Here is a 23,220-nt window from a genome sequence, read left to right on the forward strand (position 1 = left end):
AACGGTTTGACCTGAATTTTGATATCTGAAAAGTGAATAGATTAAATTACTAGAAATAAAATTACAAGGACTAAATTACAAAGTTTCTATGAGTATAGGGACTTATGACATATTTTAATCATTACATTTCAATAAAAGATGGTTTCGTATCTCTGTATGATCACTTAATTTATGACGGGGCTATCTTCCTTCCCATCTTGCAAGAAGTCGTATTGGAGTGTTAACTCTTTATTCTTTTCTCAACAAAATGTAATGTAAACTGTTTTAATTTTCAACTCAGAATTTCACAGCTTATTTACCAACCGTTCGTATTTAGCCCCTGCATTAGTGAGATCGAAAGACATTATCTTGAAACATAACAACTCATCTTCAGTTATGGAAGTCATCTGCTCTTTATCCCCCTCTACCAAAGATATATGGTTATAGCCTAAAAAGGCGTCCATGAAGCTCATATATTGGTGCCTTACGGAGGCGTCTACCAATCAATCTATAGATGGGAGCAAGAAGTTATCTTTTGGGCATGCTTTATTCAGGTTGGTATTGGCCACATATTGCCGGACTTGGGTACCAGGACTACATCATAGACCCAATCCGGATATGTGACCTCCCGAATGAAACCTGCAGCTAGGAGCTTTTTCACCTCTTTTTGAGTAGTTACGACCATCTCATCAAAAAAAATAATCTCTTCTTCTGCTTCACTAATCTAGTACTATGATCCACGTCTAAAGAGTGTTGAATGACTCATGGATGAATTCTTGGCATATTTGTCGTCATCCAAGCAAAAATTTCCCTACATTCTATCAACTGGGACTTTAAGCTTTCCTTTTCCTCAATGGGAAGGATCGAGACTATTTGGGTGACCTTTTCAGGCTCCTCCTGGTACAACTGGACCAAATTCGATACTTCTGTTGGTTGGGCTTTGGGGAGTTAGGTCTCTAGTATGGTTTCAAGACTAGAGGGGGAGACAAAGGGTTTGATTTTTCCCAGAAAGCTGTAGGGAGACTATATGGCATTCTCGACCTGTCTTCTGGTTGGCTTTCATGTATAACCTCACTTGTAAGAGTGAGAAATTTCGCTATTATACAGATGGTGGCAACCACCATCTTCATCATCCTCATGATTAGCCTCTCGAAAATGGTGTTGTAGACCGTCAAATGGTCAACCACTAGGAAATCCACCATTTTTATGGTGGTGCGCTCACTATTTCACAATACCAACGAGAGGACAATAGACCCCTTGACCACAATGGGTTGGTTGGCAAAGCCATGCATTGGCTTGCAAGTTTGAGCTATGCATCCTTGAGCCATGTCTGGTAGAAAGCCTTGGTCGTTAGTATACCCACAAAGTTGCTTGTATCTACAAAGATCCTTCTAACATGGACGGAAGATATATTAACCGAGACCACCAGAAGATCTTCACCTTCCGCGTCCAAGACATCTTTTTCATCTCGCTCTGAAAACCGAAAGTTCCACGGAGAAGGCTTAGGTTTTTTTACTATGGCTGAAAATGACAGAACACTTCCTATATGAGCCTTCCACTTAAATTTGACGAAACCCACTCCGCACGCTTGCCTCCTACAAGAACATCAATAATTCCCCTAAACGGTTGCTTCCCCCTGTTGTTGCCTGCGATCTTAACTTGATGGCCATGCTTCTTTGTCTTGGGCCCTATTTGATTGGTGGTGCGCCTTCCAATTTGTTGTTTCAATAACATTTTTCAGATGTGCGCATTGTTCAGTTCGGTGGCCCCGAATGTCATGATGCTTGCAGTGATTATTGGAGTTGTTGCGGAGCTCACTGGGAGAGAGGTATGGGGCACTTCCAAGATTCCTTGGTTTTCTACTTGATCGAACACTTGGGTTGGGGAGCAATTAAGTTCATGGTAGGTTCTGAAATGGTTGTATGGGGCTCTGGGTCGTTGGTCTTGGCCTCCCCTATAATTGCGGATGGGTCCTTGTTGATCCTGGCATAAACATTGTTCACTTGCCAGTTACTTCTCTGGTTTGACAGATCATAATGTCCATGTCCACGTCCATCTACCCCTGAATCGGTCCTTGGCTGCTGATAGCCTTGAAATCTTCTAGGAGGCAATCTTTGCGGATGGTTGCTTTGGCAGGATGCTGGTGCAGTGGAATTAGCACGAACCTTTCCCACCTCATCTCTTTTTGAAAACTTGTGCACCATTTCGCAGAGGTGGGACAACTTGGTTGGAGTATTCTTGATGATGCTGTATTTGAGATGTTGGTGTGAGGTCCTGGTGATGAAGGCTTGGATTGTCTACTCATCAGTGACTCCCTTTGTGACCATGGTGACAGCACTAAATCTTTTAAAATAATCGTGCGTACTTTGAACTGATAGCTCTCTCTTACTCAGCTTGAACCATCTATTTCAAATGTAGTTATTATTATTTGTTGTTAATTTTGGTTCTAAATTTGAGAAAGGTTGGATGTGACATGATTGCCAAACTTGCTTTAGATTTCAATTACAAGTTGTTAAATATCCTGCAAACTTGCATAATAATGATAATCAAGCATGTCCGAGTAAGAGGCATCAGCTAAAGTAGGCTGGAGGTAGAGCAACAACAATGTCACAAATGTATTTAATAAATTGAAATGATTCCTGGCCCAGATACGAGGTGGCCCTTTAGCACAACATGGAGTTGGGGGAAGCACTCCTAAATATAATCCAACCTAACAAACAAACATTTTATTTGTTTAAGGGTTTTAATTTTAAAGCCCAGAAAGTGGAAAGTAACTTAAAAAAAGGAGTGAGTCGGGAGCTTATGATTAGGTAATTACAATACAACTCCCTCAAAACCCAAAGAACCAACACATCAACTACTCAGATTTGGTGGGTTTCAATGTTTTGTTTTAGTTTTTAAACATGCTTTTGAGTTTGTAAGTACGTGCAACATGCAGAAGCATTACATATATGTAGAATATCTCAACCACTTGGTGATTCTGATCTCTCCACTGAAGATTTCACAAAAGATAAGCAGAATCTTAACAAGCTCAGCGTCTATTGTTGTTATTCGGAATCGGAGCTGGGGTTAATTGAACTTGGACACCCAAACTGTGGGATTTGCGCTTGCCATCCTATGATATCTTATGTTTTACCTACCATCACTTGACTTTCTTAATATCTATCTCTCATTCTGTCTTTTTAAAAAAACTCCCCTCCTTCAATCCTATTCATGGTAAGAAAGAAACTCTTTTGTACAGCATTTAATTTCTATTCACGTAAAACAATAACTATTGGAAATTGAAACCATGCATGAAATATTTTTATATATTCTTTAGAAGATGAAGCTGTACATATAGATTATTAAACCCAATTTTAAATTTTGATTAAGTAAACGACATATTATTGCCAGCTAGCAGCACAAAATCATGGTTGGAGATGATGAAGCTTTGGATATATCTGAACCTAGCCACAGACAACAGCACAAATTAATTAAACTATGGCTTCCATGGAAAGGGAAAAAAAAAAAAAAGTACGTCCTATGTGATCATTAATCAAATGATCTATGATTATATCCCTCGAACTTACAATAAATTATTGGGGTTTGTGTGAAGACAAACTTGACTCACGTTCTTCAATAATGATATATTTTAGTTTTTAGTTTTTGTCCTCTTCCATTCAGGGATTAATGTTTTGACAGTCCGCGTACTTAGCTTTTAAGTTAATTTGAGTTAACCATTAATTAATGCTGTGAGTTAGATACGTTGATTCATAAATCATAGTTAATTAAGCTATGAATTGATGGCCGGTGCGGTGCCCCAAACCATGCACCGCTGATGAAGCTTCCTTCGGTTCTATTGCATGTACTCAATATTTAATGTCAAAACGAATCATTCCCATTAATTCCTAATAATTTTGGGGGTGACAATGAAATAGTTAATATCCTTGCAGATTAAAATATTTCTAAACAGAAAGAAAATTCCTAATTACCAAAAAACTTCTAATAACATATATTAATGCTAAATTAAGCTTTGTTGAGAATGATATTACTATTTGCAATGGAATAATATACATATAACAAAAAAGATAATAATAAATAGCTTAGCAATGTTAGCCCTTCCACCCATCGCTTCTCTTATCTATAAGTACAACCGTGGTCCTTAAGTACAAGCAGCAATAACAAATTTTAAAACAATTTTGTACAACTTTCATATTCGATCCTTTTATGGCATGGCGTTAGTATGCATGTGCCGTACCTTGAGTTATAGATTAATACCATATAGTTTTTACCGATATATGATTCCAACTTTAATTTTCTTTTTCTTGTGTGCATAAATGTAGTTTTGAAATTTCATTTCATTCCTAATAATCATTTTAATTACTCGCTTCAGCTTTAATTCATTCTCTAAAGCCAAATACATTAATTATTTTATGAAAAATAGACTATTGATTCTGTGTTTTTTCCCCAAACCAATGCCTATTTTCTCTATAGATCGCAATGAAATAGCTCATATTGTTATAGGAGTTTGAACCGAAATTTCTCATTAATATTATTATAATCAAAGTATTCCCCAAGGTTTAATATTGTTTGATTATTTAAAACATAATCAACACTCCCACAATCTACTTATGTAGGTTTTATCTCGATCCTTTTAAATTGATCCGATTTTATTTGATTCTTCATACGTTGTATTAATTAAATTATACATATATTTATCTATAACTATAAAGTATTTATAATAGTGAAATTTTCTTTAAACTTTTATAATATAGCATAACCTTTTTGTAAAAAGTTAAATTTGAAGGGGTTTGTTTTTTGAAGTTAGCTTTTAATCATTTTTTTTAATTATAAGAAGAGAGTTAAGTCCTAACAGCAACATGACACTTGAAGCGATGGACACCCTAATCATCAGGCCAACACATGAGATTTTTAACCAGTTTTTTAATTTATAAAGATTTAGGCAATCAAATAAAATCAATTTAGGCACGTTTATAGAGATTAGGAAATATTCATAATTAATGTATTCCTCTATTCATTGTTTTTACTATGGGGCTGGCGTCTCATATATAAACAATAAAACATTAATGTAGTATATAGATGCTATTATTTGTTTATAAACTAAAACACTAGTTTCAATGACATAAGAGTTAGATCTGTTTGAGTAAAAAATCCACATATATAATATTAAAATATCCGCTAATCAAATCACATATTTCTTTAACTTATTTCAGCTACCATCAACTCATTTGTCTTTTAAAATAAATAAAACTTTTACTTTTAATGGAAAATTAAGCCCAACTGATCATTTTAGTAACTTGGATTTGAGAAAAGCCGTCTAAGCTAAGCAACATATCTGAAAGTACTGGTGGATCTCTTTGCCCTAATTTCTTAATTAGTGATTTACATTTACATGTGCAAGGCCACGAGTTTAATGGGCGCGCAGCCCTAGTATGGTCAATTTAGCCTCAAACATTATCTTAATTATTAATTATTAAAACCTAGTCATATCTACTTTGGAGTCTCTGTAAGAGTAAGGGTAGGAGGAGGACAGTTTTGTAATTTTCAATACACAATATACATATTTCAAACTTTAGTCTATAAATATAAATGATGGTAGGGTGGTTGCTGTATAACATTATCCTCTGTTTGTCACAATCCATTCCAAGAGAGAAGGAAAAAAAAAAAAGGAAGGGAGGAGTTGGAAAGCTGAAGAGAAATTTAAGTAGAAAATAGGGGGTTGCCGAAATCAAGAACAAGAATGGGGAATAGTATAAGGTGTTGTTTGGGTTGTGTACTTCCATGCGGAGCCCTAGACTTGATCCGTATCGTGCATTTGAATGGGTACGTTGAGGAAATAACACATCCGGTCACCGCAGGCGATATCCTCAAGGCCAACCCTAATCATGTGCTAAGCAAACCATGCTCCCATGGTCAAGCTGTTGTACGCGAAATTGTGATCCTTTCTCCAGAATCTAAGCTTAGAAGAGGCTGCATTTACTTTCTGATCCCACAGAAGAAAAAGAGCGCCATCCACCATAACAATGTCGGAAACTGCAACAATAATGATGTTTCCGATTGTCATCCTTCTAACCTACCAAATGTTGATATTTCAAAAAAGAAACATTCATCGCGTAAGGATCGCCGCCACCTGCACAGTCACATTGGAGTATGGCGGCCTCATCTGGCCATCATCTCCGAAGACTAACAATTTCTTCTTCTTCTTCTTCTTTTTTGTTTATGAATCTGCAAACACTTATGGTAGTAGATTCGAAATTCCACCATTGTAAATTTGGTTTATGATGAAAATTAACTTCTCTATCGTCACCGGGTACAGAAATATTTGTACTAATTAACGCTAATCTGTATTTACGCCCTCAAACCTCAAGCCAATATCTGTGTAAGCTTTCATTTTTTGTTTCATTCCATTTTTGTCTGTTTATTTTCTCATATCAAGATTTTTTGTTGCTTCATTTGCTTGTTCAAGCTTTATTAATATAAATATGGTATATATGTAAAGCATAGTAAAATATCATATTATATACAGATTAATATATTTTAGTCTGTAAGTACTTCCCTTTATGGCGACAAGCTTAAAATTAGTCATACCTTAATTTGACTATGAGCTTAATTAATTTCTTTTCTGGGCTACAATGAGCTTAATTAATTAATTAGTCAGCCAACTGGAAGAATATCAAATTGCTTGATTAATGGTAGTTATCATATATTAAGAATTTATGATCATTATTTTATCATTGCAAACTCATTGATTAATTGAATGAAGAACCATAATTGCACGTTGTACATTTTTTAATTAATGCTCAATAATATTATAAAAATAGGCTGCAATTGGTGGATCATTAAGAAATGCTGATAATTAATCAATCAGCATATAACACGGCTTGTTAACGAATTGTTCTCTCTTCAAAAAGAGTTTCATTTATAGCATCTATTTTTAACAATTTCATTGCATTTAAAAAAAAATAATTTGAAGAACTCCATATGATAGCCTAATGGTCAAAGGTGTTCATGATCTCAAGTGTAGTTTGGGTTCGAGTTGCGTTTGTTGTTCGAGTTTTGCCTTGTTGTTATAATTCACCAAAAGTGAATTTGAAGTTTTTTTTTTATACATTAATTTCATTATAGGTTTTTATCATATTTAGTTTTTTTTAACACTTAGAACTATTCATAACATTTTTCCAACCTTTAAATAGGAATATAATACATTTTAACGCATTTGAACCCACGTCCTCTTGTACTGGCAACAATGCCGATGCCAGTCGAGCTAAAATTTTGCAACTACATCACCAATTACCATTAGAATTAATTATTACCAATAAGTGTTGGTTATAATGATAAGTCACATTACACTGTTAAAAAAATACATATTTAAACTTTAAAGTTGACACTATTGAAAAGAACAATCATAAATCATGATTATAAACCGTAAAATGGACGTGAATGATATAAAAAGAAATATTACAATCACTGAATAGAAGAATTAACTCAAAAATTATTACATTCACTTAATTGAATAATTAACTCACTCACAAATAGATAATTTATATCATACAGTGATACCGAGATTAAAATTTAATATATTTTAGTACAACATATTTCATAAAATTAAATTGATGTAAATATTTTTAATTTTATATTATTATAAAAAATTTAGACATTAAATATGGAATATATAAATGGAGATATAGTTTAAGTCCTAGTCTTAGTACATAGTTATGGTTATGTGTGAAATGTAATAATTAGTACACTGAAATTGTTAAACATTATTATTACCATAATAATTTAGCTTTTACATTTCAAAAGCAGTGTGGCTTATAATTTTAGAATCATTTTTTATATATGAGAAACCAAATTTTATAGGGCTTTAATTATGAATATAAAACTAAGTTATTGGAGGGTTAGGATAAGCTTGTTAAAGGAGTGAATTAGCTTTGGTTGATGTATGTGCAAATCATTATCATCCCAGCATTCATGCCTGATGTCGCAACTCATTTTGGTTGCTTTCCGATTTTGTTTATTTAGACTTTTTAGGTTTGTGCTTGTCATTATACTCGCGCATTTTGAGATACACTAAACCATATTCATTAAAAAAAAAAAAAACATAAAGCCAAGCAAGGATGAAAAAGGGTTCATCTAAGGTATAAACCTAAAAAGAAGATACTTTAATATTAAAGACAAAACGGAGAAAACACGATAAAAAAAAGTCACTGATGCTTTCATTTCTGAATTGAGATTCAAACAATTTCTAGAACTTAGTTGAATCTAATTTTACATGGAAAGCTTCGTTTATATGTAATGGAGCCTAATTCCTTTCCTCAAACTGAAAAACAGAGGATTAAAATTTGAATTTGGCCCAGTTGAGCCTGACACTAACTGAAGCCTTACGTGTTTGGGCTTATATTTAGGGGGGTGGGGGGAACTTTAAACACACGACTTTACTCTTACCTATTAACAAAATATTCATAACACATGGACACAAACAAACCGAAAAAGAAAAAAGAGTTAAATCACTAACCTGATCTACCAGCCATTTGGTCATTTGGCCCACAAATAATTATTTAAATTATATGAATTACTACAATAATTTGAGTTCTATATTTCAAATATGAGCTAAATATCTATTAAGTTTACATAAAATATTTAATTTAAAATTTAAGAATTTAATCAATTTTTGAATCAAGTCAAATTTTACTCACCGACCATAATTTATTTATTATTCATGAGACATTATTTTCTTTTTGTTTCTTAGCTTACCATTACTTTTTACACACCAAATTGTTATTAAGAAAGAGCATCTCTCTTTTTTTGGGATATTTTAATGTTTGATTTATTATTCATGTTTAGAATTGTGATTACTCTTCTCAATAATGTCATTTTCAAAGTTCAAATTTCATTATTTTCTTAAAAATACAATGTATTTTTATCACTTGTCGGTAACATATATCTTTTCATTCAAACGTAATTATATAAATATATAGTTTGTAAGTTATATAAGCGTATTAGTTGTAATTAAAACGATAACTATACCTTTAAAAAATCTAAGTCGACTTTTTGCAACATGTTTCCTATAATCATTTTATTTATTATTACCTGATTGTTTAAACCCACTTGGATGCCTTTAATTTCCACTAAGATTAAGATGTATAGCTGATTATAAAAGAAGATTGGATCTTCCTTTATTGACAGCGAGGCATACTAATATAGGTGTCTTTGTTTTCCATTATAAAAAATTTAAATTTCATTTTGGTTTTTAATTACGCATAAATTTAAAATTTAATTCATATATTTTAATTTCGTTCGATATTTTTATTATATTGTGTTTATTATTACATTTCCAAATGTTATGCCGAATGATAATAAATAAAATTTAAATTTGTATTTTATAATTAATACAAACAAAAAACTAATATAGTTAGCAGCCTTTAAACAAGTGAGGAACATAATGGTACCCTGAATGGAAACCAGAAGGGCAAGACTGCCGACACAACAATTAGGCGTAATAAAAGAAATGAAAAGAAATCAAAGGCATAATAATGAGTATAGATGCATTTACACTTTACATTTTTCGTGCGTTTCATTTTACTACTACTTTGGACCAGCGGATGGCTGATTCACCAATTACTAATTTTCAACAATTGTATTTCATGATAGTGCAAGGGCCCGATTAATTATTATAAATTACACTACCATATCATCATTACATTAATGTACCTTATTTAGTCTGCATTGCCAAAGTCTAATGCTTTTTTCTTAGATTATAGTTTTAAAATAAGAAAATATTTGAAATCAAATTTATTTCATATTTACTTGGAAATTAAGGAATAAATTAAACATGAGAATAAGACAAAAGGCTATAGTACAGTATATAGTCCTACTTAGTGAGAGATTATGGGTGGTGTGTATGTAATTGGACAAAGTTGGAATTAACTGAGTACTCTCATCTTTTTTTGACAAGTTTGGATTTACGTGAATCATGATATATATACACTATATATATAAGATTATATAAGACACTGATGTTCATAATTCCTAGGTAAATCTTAGGTTGCAATTACCAATACCTAGTGTGAGCCGCAACTTTGATTAATGAAAAGTAGCGTGGATTTTGTTGCTTGGTATTATCCCCTTGCCATTGGAATTGCATGCATGCGCATGTATAACGTACGGATACTTGGATTCAATAAATTATGAAGATGAAACAGAATCAGCAAAACTGCATCGCAAATGCCAGCAAGAAAATGAGTCACCTACAAAGCGCAGTAAAGTTGCAGAACAGTTAATAATTTCTTCTCCTACTCGGTTTGAAGGAACTGACGACTATCTCAACATTAAAAGCAATTGATTACACCTGCTCCTGTATCTGCATGTTCAAAGGGGCAGCCTCCAAATCATGTTCTTAATGCCTCTTCTTCATCAGTTAATTACCATTAACCTCTAATTAATTTATATTGATGATAACTGGAGTAGTTTGTACTGCTTTATCCAATAAAGTAAACAAAAAAAAATTGGAAAGAAAGAATGAAAGTGTCCTTTCTCTACACGGATATCCTTCTTAGTTAGGAGTAGGATAAACGAAACTTAAACGCTTACCGCAGTTCATGCCGTATACTCTATGATTTTCCATGCGTCAAATCCATGACCATAAAACCTGTCTTTCTTCTTTAGGATTACCAATACAATGTCCGAGTCATGTATATGAATAGATTTACTACTATTTAATCCCTTCATTCCCAACTACCTACCTTCAAAAATATCCATCTAATTCAATATCCATTCCCTTCGCTCAAACCATCTAAATAAAGGAGGGTTATTGTTGTCAAATTACTATCCTTTTTCTTTGTCTTTCTTTCCTTAATTTTTTACAAAGAAAAATTGGGTACTATAGAAAGGGCTGGAATTAGAATTTGCAAGGCACTCCAGGAGGCCTTACTGATAAAGTAAGCTACATACTAGCTTTATTTCTGTATATATATCATATAGAGTATCCCTTCTTTTCATCTTTGCCTCTCTCTTCATATCATCCCTTCCATCCCTCTTTTGTTTGCTCTATGTTGTATCAACAATGCCTGCTCAAGTTACACCTCAGAAAATGATTCAGGGAGTTGATCTTGTAGATAAAAATACCACCACTCAGTTACTCTCACTAAGAAGGTATCACCTTCGATGCTTCATTTTCTCAATCATATACTATTTATCGACTTTTGTCTGTTTTAGACATTGAATGTACTGGAGAAACATATGTTGAAATATTTTGGACAAGCAGGAGTCATTCATTTCTAGAATTCAGTAGCTTACCCAAAGTTTGCTGCATTTTCAGGCTTGAGGAAAAAGTAGCGATCATAACAGGCGGCGCCAGAGGGATTGGCGAAGCCACGGTTAGAGTTTTCGTGAAGCACGGAGCCAAAGCTGTGATTGCTGATATTGCGGATGCAGCTGGCATTGCCTTAGCAAACTCATTGGCACCTTCAGCAGTTTATGTACATTGTGATGTAAGCTCAGAAGAGGACGTAGAAATGTTGATAAATAGAACAATTTCATTATATGGGAAACTGGACATTCTGGTCAACAACGCTGGAGTTCTTGGGAACCAATCCAAGAGGAAAAGCATCATTGATTTTGATGCTGGTGAGTTTGACCGAGTAATGCAAGTGAATGTGAGAGGAGTGGCACTTGGAATGAAGCACGCAGCAAAAGTGATGATGCCAAGAAGAAGTGGTTGCATAATTTCCATGGCAAGTGTAGCAGGTTGCATGGGAGGGCTTGGACCTCATGCTTACACGGCCTCAAAACATGCCATTATAGGGCTTACGAAGAACACTGCTTGCGAGTTAGGGCAGTATGGCATCAGGGTGAACTGCATATCTCCCTTTGGGGTGGCCACATCCATGCTCATCAATGCATGGAGAAGTAGTGATCAAGTGGATCATGAGGAGTGCACGGATTTGGAAGCGGAGGAGATGGAGGAATTTGTGAGAGGATTAGCCAATCTAAAGGGTGTGACTCTCAAAGCCAAAGACGTGGCTGAGGCTGCTCTTTATATGGCTAGTGAAGAATCCAGGTACATAAGTGGTCATAACCTTGTGGTCGATGGTGGCTTCACCAGCTTCAAAAATTGTGTAGCCTTGTAGAATTGGTAGTCTATTTTCATTTCTTTACTAATTAATTTGTGTGTTGAGGAGCAGAGCATTGTAACAACATATATTAGTAATGATTTGTTTCAGTGTCACGATGAATTTAATCTATCCATGTTTACTATTACTGCCTAAGGTCTGAATATGCTTGGATCTTTCTCTTATATTATGGACCCGTAGGATATCTAGACTATATAGCTTTTTGCTTCAAGTAGATTATATTATGGGGCTTTAGATTTACGTAGTGGGTAGTTTTTTTTGTATTGCAGGCCAGAGGTAAGTAGGTTCACTCACCCATCTTGCTTTTCAATCTTTTCTCTTTTGGGCAATTTTTTTATACTTTCTGGTGTTACGTTTGGATGAGGCTATCATTTTATACTTTCGGCCCACTCCTCCTAGGTCGCGCCAGTGTATTTCTAAAATTTTACTATATTATTTTTATTTGTGAACAGGATGTCTGTTAAACCAAATAAACACAAATAATTCAATTTATTCCGTTAATTATCAGTTTTGAATTTTGAAACCAAATAATGTATAAAACCCACCTTCAAATACACAATATTCATATATAAATAGGGTTTAGCGCTACTCGACAACTATGGCGGAGCTATGGGTATACTAGCTAGGTTTCAAATTACATGAAGTCTTAACATGAAGAATGTGATCCTTAAGACAGATAGTAAAGAAGCTATTCAATAAATTCAAGTAACTAGAGAGAAGCAGGACTACAATCTAGTCTACTTCAACAAGATTAGACGATACGATTAACACTTGTTCAAATAGGGTAATTGAGTGGCAGATGGTTTGGCTAAGATGAAATTTCAACACTTTTCAAATAAAAATATATTCAAACAACCACTGGATGAAATCTTTCAAGTACTACATGAAGACCTTCCTAGTGTAGTATAATCTTCTATAGATTTACATAGATTTAATCTCTCTTTTGTAAAAAAATAAAATCTCATTACAATTAAATTTACTTAATTAATTAACCAAATATTAAATAACCATCCAATCAATCAATTTAAATTCTAAATATAAAACAACCTAATTAATTTAATCTAAAAAAAACTAAAACCTAAAATCATCACTCTCACCGGTGACACCCTTTTTTATTTTACATTTTCCATCAAAGATTAGAATTAGGCAGGGCACAAAATACAACTGTAGAATTTCACGACAAAGAAAATAAAACAAGTCAGATACTCAGATCCATATCCTGGTAAAAGAATTGGTGTTCAAATAACTATAGTATGGCATTGATGAAAATGGTGTATATATGATTTTAATCAACCACAATAATATGTATATTATTTCCTATGGCTGCTTCATTAGTGATGCCAACTTGTATAATCTGCTTTAAGGGTAAACAAACAAATTCATAAGCAATGATAATGGCGTAGTTCAAGCTGAAGCGCTTAAGGCTCCAAGGGGAACGAGTGAGATTGAAACTATTAATGTACGGGTACTGATAAATTATTTTTATATAAACCATTGCCAACTCTCATAATTATCCAGTTGACAGACGCTGTAAGGTGACTCCTTTCATCTCCTCATTCAATGCTGCACCATGATAATGGAAGCAAGACTTGGTCAGCAGTTATCCCACCTTGACATTGAGTAGCAGCATGCGAGCCCAATCCCAAAACTTGCCCTGCTGCTTTATAGAATTTCATTTCATATACATGCCTCCCTTTTATGAACAATGACATAATAAAGTTGTTCATTTCAAAACGCCCAACTAACTGGATATTTATGATTAATAATTAAAAGGGTGGTTAAGATTTTGTTGCAAAACCATGCTTGTCTGACAAATTGACTCATGGGACCAATTCAAACAGATTTCCAACTCTAGAGTCCTTGCTTTCATGAATTATGATTACAAACCTTTTCATACGTACAATTTTCAATAGGTGACAAGTTGTTACCAAGCTTTATTTGCTTGTGGCTAAGCCAACAAAATTGCTGCAAACGGCTGCAGTGCAATTATGAAATTAAGCAAACACTTGGACCAATATTAGCCTCACAAGAAAGGACGAAGTTGTCAACTTTCATTAAGCTGCCTGCAGATGAAAATGCCATTCTAAACTTCCAACCTCATCAATGCAGGTACAGATGAAGCATTTCTGAATAAAACCATGGCGATGCTTTAGGTGTTATAGAATCTACAAAAGGTAGCAGAAGAAATTAGGAATTTCAGAGGGTGGCACATTAATTAGTCGAAGAGTATAATTGGTTCTAATAAAAGAAATTGCAAATTAATCGTAAAAGCTCATCAATTTATTCAGAGGTGGATTACAGCAAGTCTCGTTGTGCCCTTGTTACCAAGTAAATTAAGCATTACTTTTTCAAATGTGTTTTTGGGTCAAAAGCATTTTTGAAGTTAGAAATCTAAAAGCAAAAACAGATTTTTTTTACTTTTGCTATTGCTTTTGGGCCAAATGACAGTTTTAATATTTATACTATATTTTATATAATATTTATATTTTTTATGTAATTATTTTCTTATTAAAATTTATTTTAAATATATAATATCATATATTTAAATTTTTATTGGTTATATTTTATTATTTAAAATATAATTTATATATTTGAATTAAATTTTATGAATAATTAATATTAATTGTTTAAAAATATTTAAAATTTATTTTATATATTAAAAATTACTTTTTATATTCCTACTAAGATATCATAATATTAATTAATTTAAATATTATTTAAATGTATATTTATTACTTTATAACATTATATCTAAAATAGATATTTTATTTCTCAAAAATATTTGTTAACAGTAATACTAAACACTTAAATCTTAAATTAAATTTTTCAAAAATATATCCCAAAATCACTTTTCAAAATCAGTTTACTCCTCAAAAATAACGCTAAACTAACCTAACAGCGAGCAAATATGGGGAGAACAAAGATAATAAGTGGGCGCAAGCATGATTTAAGTGCTGATTTCATCACTCATCACCTTGAGGCTAAGGTTTGACCAGATCAGCTTGCTTTCTCTCTTACGAGTCACATCTTTCAGCCCCTCAATGTTATATTATTCCAAGAAAAGATCTAGATGATGCTGAAATGATCGCAACTATTGTTTGCTGGTATCAAAGGGCTCCAATGGTGTCTTTTCCTATATGAACATGAAGAAAAAGTTCAAACCTCCCATTACACTACATTTTTACTCACTAAACTGTTTAATTAAAAGAAGTTATAATTTAATTACTAATATTTCTGGAATTATATCTTATCACTCAATTGTTAAATGACACTTTTTAATTGATAAACTAATAATTTTAATTTTCAATTTTAAATTTTTTTGTCAATTTGACCTTGGGTATATATAAAATGATAAATGAATTGAAGTTCCTTATTAAAATTTAGAAAATTCTAAAATTAAAATTATATAAAATAGATAAAATTTTCAAAAATAAATAATGTGCGAGAAAATGAAAGAAATTGTTTTAAACCCTCCAATTTTTCTCTCTATATTATCTATATAGAAATACGATACTCATTCTTTAAAATATTTAAAAATTAAAAAAAACATTAAGCAATTTTATTCGTTCTTCGTGTTTTACCTCTTTGTCTCTTGGCATAGCTTGTTTGTTAAAAGAAAAGAAAAGAAAAGAAAATTAGAATATAATTAGTTTTTATAATTTGAGTTTTGAAAAATATTCTAAATGAATTGAAAATTTGAATTGAGCCTGGAAAATGAATTTTTGTGGTGTATTTTGTATTCTTTTGATTAAAAAAGACATCAAAGTCGATTTTACAAGTCTATCTAATATAAATTCTAAATATTCTTCAAAGGCATGAAACTTGACTTGAAAATATTACTAATTTAATTTTGAGAAACATTAAGGAAACGTGTAATGATTTCACTTTTTTTTTCAGTTTATATTAGTTCTTCAACATTAGCATATTCGAGAATTTATTTTTTAGAATTTTTATGTAGAATTTTATATTTTTAAATAGTTTTGAGTTTTTTAAACATTTTTTATATAAAATCAATGTGAAATATATAAGTTAGAGAAGTAAAAGTGTTATTATAATATCTAAAAGAGCACCATTTAACAAATTGTAATTTTTTAAGTAGATAACTAAAACAAAAATATATCCATAATTTAGTGAATAATTGCTTAGTTTACCTTCATAACTATTTACTCCTGGGTTTCAAACTAGAAACAGGTTCAGCAGAAAAAGTGGGATCAGCCGAACCAATAATGTTCATTTTTTACTACTAATTTGTGCTGTGGCCCCAACAAAAACGTTTAATCTGACTCACATCTCATCTCCCATGCATACTGCCCCATTTTCTTAGGTAAAGTAATCCCAACTCAACATGTTTTATTTGATCAAAGTTTTATCGTCAGCCTACCAAAATATCTATCTATTTATTTTATAATTAATTTCACGTATTTTCATTAGAATCTTTTAAACATTTATAACGTTTAACTATTTTGTATATTTTAATTTTTATAAGATTTTATAGTATGTATATTATTTAATATTACAAAAACTATTATAATGTAAAATTATTTTTACTTTTTTCTTTTAATGTTGGGCTGGGATATTAAAATTTTAAATGAAATCGAATTGGAGAAAATAAAAATAAAAACGGGATTAGAATCGAAACCAAAAAAATCGTCCCACCATCACTACCCTTAATTTATACGGACTGTGACGTACAAAAGAGGAGGATCAACAACATGAATAAGAATATTGCATCAAGCTCTGCCATGTATGAAATCAGAAAAGGCTTATGATCTAAATATAAATATTTAGGCTTAGCCCATATATATGTGTATGTAAACATAAGCGGGGATGATGTTTCCTTCCAACACACACCAACAATAAGGTAATAATGATGAAATTGAATAAAGAACTATAAGATGTGTGGTAGCGATGCTAAAGCATCTTAGTCTTTGTTGAAAAAGCCACCTCTTCTGTCATTCTCCATTGCCAAACACACTTATTCCATCTCTCTCTCCCAATTCCTTTAAATTCGCCATTAGTGCCCAACTCATATTTCAGTTTTACATCTCCTTTTGCATTTGGCCTTGGCTTTGGTCATGCCTCGAATTTTTCTCCAATGGCTTAGTCTAGTTGCGATCATTTGGCTTCAATCCATAAATGGAACCAACTCAAATTTCCCAGCTTATTCATCCCAACTCAAGCATCTCCTTTCCATTTCACAAATTCAGCTTAACAACCTTGCCTTTGCCTCTGATGCCGGTAAGCTGTTTGGGTGGCTTTCAGGCAGCGCTGCCAACTACTTGCCCATGTGGTTGGTCCTTATCCTCGGTTCATCTCTCGGGTTGATCGGTTATGGAGTGCAATATCTCTTCCTCATAGGTCGTGTCTCCAACTTGTCATATGGTGCCATTTTCTTCCTCGCTATGCTTGCAGGAAATAGCATTTGTTGGATCAACACAGTTTGCTACCTCGTTATTATTAGAAACTTTCCCCTCGACAGTCAACTCGCCGTAGGATTAACAGGTAGCTACCAGGGATTGAGTGCAAAAATCTATACAGATATTGTGGATGTCGTCTACCCTTGTTCAAACGTGGAGAGAGCCAGAGCCTATCTTTTCCTTAGCTCTGTCTTACCCCTCACTGTTAGTGTCATAGTCGCACCGGTAGTTAGAGTTATTAATACTGTGAAGTCAAAGAGGGAGGAAGTTGCATTCATATTGATTCTTATCATAACAACAGTCACAGGAGCTTTTGCTATCATGGGCAGTATGGGATCAGCATCAAGCTTGTTATCACCATTTACTGGTGCAGTTGGAATGGTAGCGTTGCTATTAGCCCCACTTCCAATCCCCCTAGGTTTGGGACTAAGACATCAAATCGGGAAACTTTCAGGGGAAAAAATTCATATCGAAGAGACTAATAGTGTTTCTATGGATAAAACGGAGAGTGGGGTGACATTAGATATCAGTGACATAATAAGTGAGAGCCCAAGTGAAAGTTTCGAGTTAAGTTTTAGTTCTACTAGTGAAAAAATGAATGGAGATCAGCAAAGCGAAAGCAGTACTAGCGGAGATGATAAGATAAGTGAAACAAACGAGACAAATAGTGTGATGGAGGAGATCGGTGTGAAAGTGATGCTAAGGAGATTGAACTTTTGGTTGTATTTCTTTGTTTATCTTTTCGCTGTTACATTGGGCTTGGTATTCTTCAACAACTTGGGACAAATAGCTGAATCTCGAGGGCGTTCAGCTTCTTCTCTTGTTTCATTATCTTCATCCTTTGGTTTCTTTGGCCGTCTCATACCATCAATCGTGGATTACTTTGTCTCCAGGTAAGAATAAATATTTAACTTTTTTTTGGAAGAAGTACTATCTATCTACTATCTTCAGTTATTGATCATATTACATAAAAGGCAATATGGGGTCAGTTTTTTATAGGTTGATCAATGCATGGAAGTAGCGTATTTAATTATATTATAAATGGTGAAATTTCAGGAGAAAATACATGATATCGAGACCAGCATTTGTGGTAGCATTAATGGTCCCAACAGGAGCAGCCTTCTTCCTATTACTAGTCAAGGACAACACCGCCCTATGGCTTTATATCAGCACCGCCACTATAGGAGTGTGTACGGGAGCAATTGCTTCTATATCTGTATCTTTAACGACGGAACTGTTCGGGACGAAAAATTTTGGTGTCAACCATAACGTTTTGGTGATCAACATTCCCATCGGATCCTTCCTCTTCGGTTACCTGGCAGCCATTGTTTATCGCAAGAAAGTAAATGCAAAGGGGAAATGCTTTGGCATGGAATGCTACAGAAACACCTTTATTTTGTGGGGTACCCTTTGTTTTATTGGGACCTTCCTCGCCTTAATCCTTTATGCTCGTACCCGAAAGTTTTACAACTCACAAAGATCACAGGGTAATAGAAGTTAATTATAATTTATTATTTGATATACATACATGAAAAGCGATCTAGCCTTGTAATTTCTTTTAGTGCTAATATTGATCAAGGAACAACAGCCGACTTGATTGCTTTGATTAAAAAGAGTTTTGCACGCCACTTGTTCTTTAACTTATGTGATGTTTTGTTTCACATCAATATACATTGAAATGACGTTTTTTTGTTTATTTGTTATGTACTATGCTGGTATCTATAGTCTTGTTTTGGGACGGTAATGGTTGCTTAAGACAAGTAAGCTGGATATAAATATTGTGTTGGAAAACAGCAGGTTGGGCCGTTTGTCAAGATGTCTTGTGCCTAGTTCCCCATTTATTAGGATGCTAATGGCCATTGGATCGCGACCAGCGAAAAACCAAAAAGGACCATCAAAAACAAGAATAGAAAACTTAAAAATTCAAATCCTAAAAAGGTCCGATGTCCTAACTCAATTTTGTTCGGTTATGTTCTTTTCCCTTCTATATTTATATTATATAAATTAAAATAGGTCATAATACTATTTTTAAAATTGAAATTTAGTCCCTCACTTTTATTTCAATTTTAAAATTCTTAAATATTAAATTGTCATCCAAACACGGCTGTAGCATTGAGTAATAAAAGGCTCAAAACCTGATGCACTAATGGTGGTTTTGGAACCAAGGATAATTGCTAACACCATTAGCGTTGACCGGTGATTACTTTACCTAATTCAAGGGGACAGTATTCGTCCATAGAAGCAATGCGAGGAAAAAGAAGTGGGAAGTTGACGGAAAGGTCGGCATTTTGAAACAATGCGATATAATGATGGGTATACCAAAGGAATATTAACAAACGGAAAGAAAAATGTAAGTTCCTTTCAAAATGATATGAGTAGTCAAGTTTTCCTGTTTTTAGTACATGACATCCACACTTGACGGAAGATGGTATTTCTTTTTATAATTAGAAGAAAAGAATTAAGACTAGTTGAAATCGAATTTACCTCTTGCTACAAAATCAAGAGGCTCCGACATAATGAATTATTAGGAAAATCAAAGGATTTTAAAATTTATTTTGTTATATTAAAATATTTGAAAATGTCAAAACAAATAGAATGGATGTAAACTTCTTTTTTATAATTATTATTCAATATACATGTATTCAAGGATAAAATCAATGTTGGAACCTTAGTGCATTTGGCTAAATAGTTTAGTTATACTTTTAGCTCATCTCAAACTAAAATTATTCATTTGGGCATTCTAGAATAATATATCATGCTAAGACGTATTAGTATTTGTGGGAATTAATTCAAGTGATGAAACGAGTAATTTTGTCTCTGTATAGACAACAACAAAAATAAATAAATTGACTCACCCTTGCCCCAAATAAAAGGGCATTTTGGCATTCGCATGGTAGGGTTGCTGCTTTGATTTTGGGTTTGTCAAACACACAACCGTTGCAAAATAAACATTGACAGAGTTAGGGTGGGTTTGGATGGGCAATTGGGTGCGGTGCGGTGCGTTTAGCTTACTTTTTGTCTCACGCTACAGTATCGCTACAGTATCTAATCTCACCGCCACCGCTGTATTTACACTAACCGCAGGTAAACGCACCGCCCATCCAAACTCACCCTTAGTTAGCTTGTGGTAAGGATTTTATTAGGTAGAAATCCAGAAATGGAGGTCCAAATTTATTTGGAAGCCACAGCCAAAACAAACAACAAAATTAAGAAAGGGAAGGGAGCCATATGCTATAATATTCGTATTTATATAAATTTTATTTCACTCGATTCTTAAGTCTTAACTATAGTATATTATAGAGTTGACAAAACATATTCGAGTTCAAAAGTTTCTCCGTGCCAATCCGAGTATGAGAAAGTCCGAACCCTAGGTCGGTCTAGCCCAATTCCAAGATAAATCCAACACAAATCCCGAATTTATAATTGAACAACCATAATAGACATTAATAATAAATATATATAAACGATAAATTTTTATTTTTTAAAAATGTGTTCATAAACATTACATATTTACATTAAAATTTTAGTAATAGGAAAAGTAATTAATAATAACTTTTATGTTAAATTATAAAGTAAATAAATTTTAAAACATTAATTTAATATAAAATATTTTCAATACTATAATTATATATGTATAATAAATATATAAAATTAATAATTATTAAAATCTATAAAATTAAACTTTAATAATAAGATAATAATATATTATATAACTATTACCAAAACCAATTACCTAACTCGATGATGTCGATGAAACCAACTAAAAATCTAACTAAGGTAAGTGCACCTATCAATTAATAGTATAGCTAAGATGAGTAAAGATATCATTTCCATGAAGAATAAAAGTATTAGTAATTCATGTCTTTCTATTATTTAACCGATAAATTCGAGTGATTGATTAAAATTAAAATTAACTAAATTATTAACAAACTAACGCGACAAAGAATAAATCAAGAAAATAATCGATTAATAATCAAGAAGCAAAACAATATCCAAGAAAGAATTCACTTAGACTTCATCTGTCACTATCAATCTAAATTACGCAATTTATTTATTTATTATCTTGATCCATATAAATCCTAAATTATGCTAATATCTCTATTTAACAATAAGAGCAACTGACTCTAGGTTGATTAATTTAAATTTCTTTCTAATTAAAACCCCTATTATCGCATTAACTCGATCTATGAATTTCCCTATTAGATTTGACTCTCATCCGGTAGATTTATGTTGTCCTATTTCTAGGGTTGCATACAACTCCACTCAACTACGCTAGATCTATTATTAAACAATGTTTATTTCTCCTCTGATTTAAGCACATCTAACATGGATTATAGTCTAGAAATATTAAATCAAGAATTAAGCACACATAATTGAGAGGAAGGTCTAAGTATTTATTGCATAAAATAGAAATCAAATGACAAAATTCATCATAGGGTTCATCTCACTAGCTAGGTATTTAGAAAATTAGTTCATGCTTACAAATAAAAATATTTAAAATACAATATAACCACAAAAAATAAATAAACTCATAATAAACTCCAAAGAAATTAAAAGAGAATCTTCAATCTTGATAGAAATCTGCTTTAGAATTGGCTTCAATGGTGTTTTTCAAATTATTTTCTTTAGTATTCTATGACGACTCACTCCTATCTTCTTATTTTTGACATATATACGTATTAAAATACCTGAAAAACTTAAAAATCATGTTTTTTCACAAGTTTAGAGTGCAAACCGCGAAATTGACACGGCCTTTCACATGGTCATGTGGCTTACATGGCCGTGTGGCCAAGCCGTGAGGAATGGTGCAGCCCGTGTGGATCCTATAACTAGCTTTGATTTTTCAGTTTTCGCTCGTTTTTCACTCATTTTGCTCTCAAATGCTCTTCTAAGTATAAAAATATGAATTTAAAGGATTATGATCATAAGATTCACAATTAACATCGAATAATCACCAAAAAATACATTAAAAATGGGATTAAAACGTGTTACTTTTAGCACCTATCACCTAATCATAAACCGATATACTAAATTCAAATATTACTAATACATAAAATAGTAATATAATATATATGTAACCATTACTACAAATATTAATACATGTATAATTATTATTATAATATGGATTATAATAAAAGATATAGTATTACATGATATTGTAATGTTTAATCATTGATGCATATATATGTATATAATCTATTAATATATTATATGATACGATATAGTATTATATGGTATACTAGAAGTTCTAACTTTCAAATATACAAAAGTATAAGGACTTAGAGCATATTTCAATTATTATAATAATAAATAATAATATGTAACGTAGAATGTGCTACTATTATTTATAATTATTATTATATTATAGATTATAATAAAATATATGGTATTACATGATATTATAATATTTGATCATTGATGCATATATATATTATTAATATTTTATATACCATATAATATGATATAACATTACATAATATAGTAGGAGGACTATGTTTCAAATGTACGAAAAGTATAGGGACTTAGGGTCTCTTTGGCTGGGTAGTGCGTTTACCTGCGTTTAGTATAAAAATAGTAGTGACAGTGAGATTAAATACCGTAGCGTGAGACAAAAAAAAAAGCTAAACACATCACATTGAAAATAAACTCTATCCAAAGGGGCCCTTAAAGCATATTTCAACCAGTATAATAAT

At 32.5% G+C, this 23,220-nt stretch overlaps 3 protein-coding genes across 3 annotated transcripts; all 3 read left to right on the forward strand.

Moving 5' to 3' along the window:
• The first annotated feature begins 5,646 nt into the window (after nucleotides 1–5,646).
• LOC105767596 (uncharacterized) lies at nucleotides 5,647–6,408 on the forward strand. The gene has a single exon (XM_012587169.2). It carries the CDS (start codon nucleotides 5,720–5,722, stop codon nucleotides 6,164–6,166), a length of 447 nt encoding a protein of 148 aa, XP_012442623.1. The 5' UTR covers nucleotides 5,647–5,719; the 3' UTR covers nucleotides 6,167–6,408.
• A 4,303-nt stretch (nucleotides 6,409–10,711) lies between these two features.
• LOC105770952 (short-chain dehydrogenase reductase 2a) lies at nucleotides 10,712–12,234 on the forward strand. The gene is made up of 2 exons (XM_012592330.2): nucleotides 10,712–11,130; nucleotides 11,297–12,234. The coding sequence occupies exons 1-2, from the start codon at nucleotides 11,042–11,044 to the stop codon at nucleotides 12,105–12,107; spliced, it is 900 nt and encodes a 299-aa protein (XP_012447784.1). The 5' UTR covers nucleotides 10,712–11,041; the 3' UTR covers nucleotides 12,108–12,234.
• Nucleotides 12,235–17,078: 4,844 nt separating this feature from the next.
• Nucleotides 17,079–19,079, forward strand: LOC105770951 (protein NUCLEAR FUSION DEFECTIVE 4). The gene is made up of 2 exons (XM_012592329.2): nucleotides 17,079–18,420; nucleotides 18,584–19,079. Exons 1-2 carry the CDS (start codon nucleotides 17,186–17,188, stop codon nucleotides 19,026–19,028), a joined length of 1,680 nt encoding a protein of 559 aa, XP_012447783.1. The 5' UTR covers nucleotides 17,079–17,185; the 3' UTR covers nucleotides 19,029–19,079.
• The last annotated feature ends 4,141 nt before the right edge of the window (nucleotides 19,080–23,220 follow it).

Source organism: Gossypium raimondii, chromosome 5 (genome assembly GCF_025698545.1).
Source record: "Gossypium raimondii isolate GPD5lz chromosome 5, ASM2569854v1, whole genome shotgun sequence".
Classification (NCBI taxonomy): Eukaryota; Viridiplantae; Streptophyta; class Magnoliopsida; order Malvales; family Malvaceae; genus Gossypium; species Gossypium raimondii.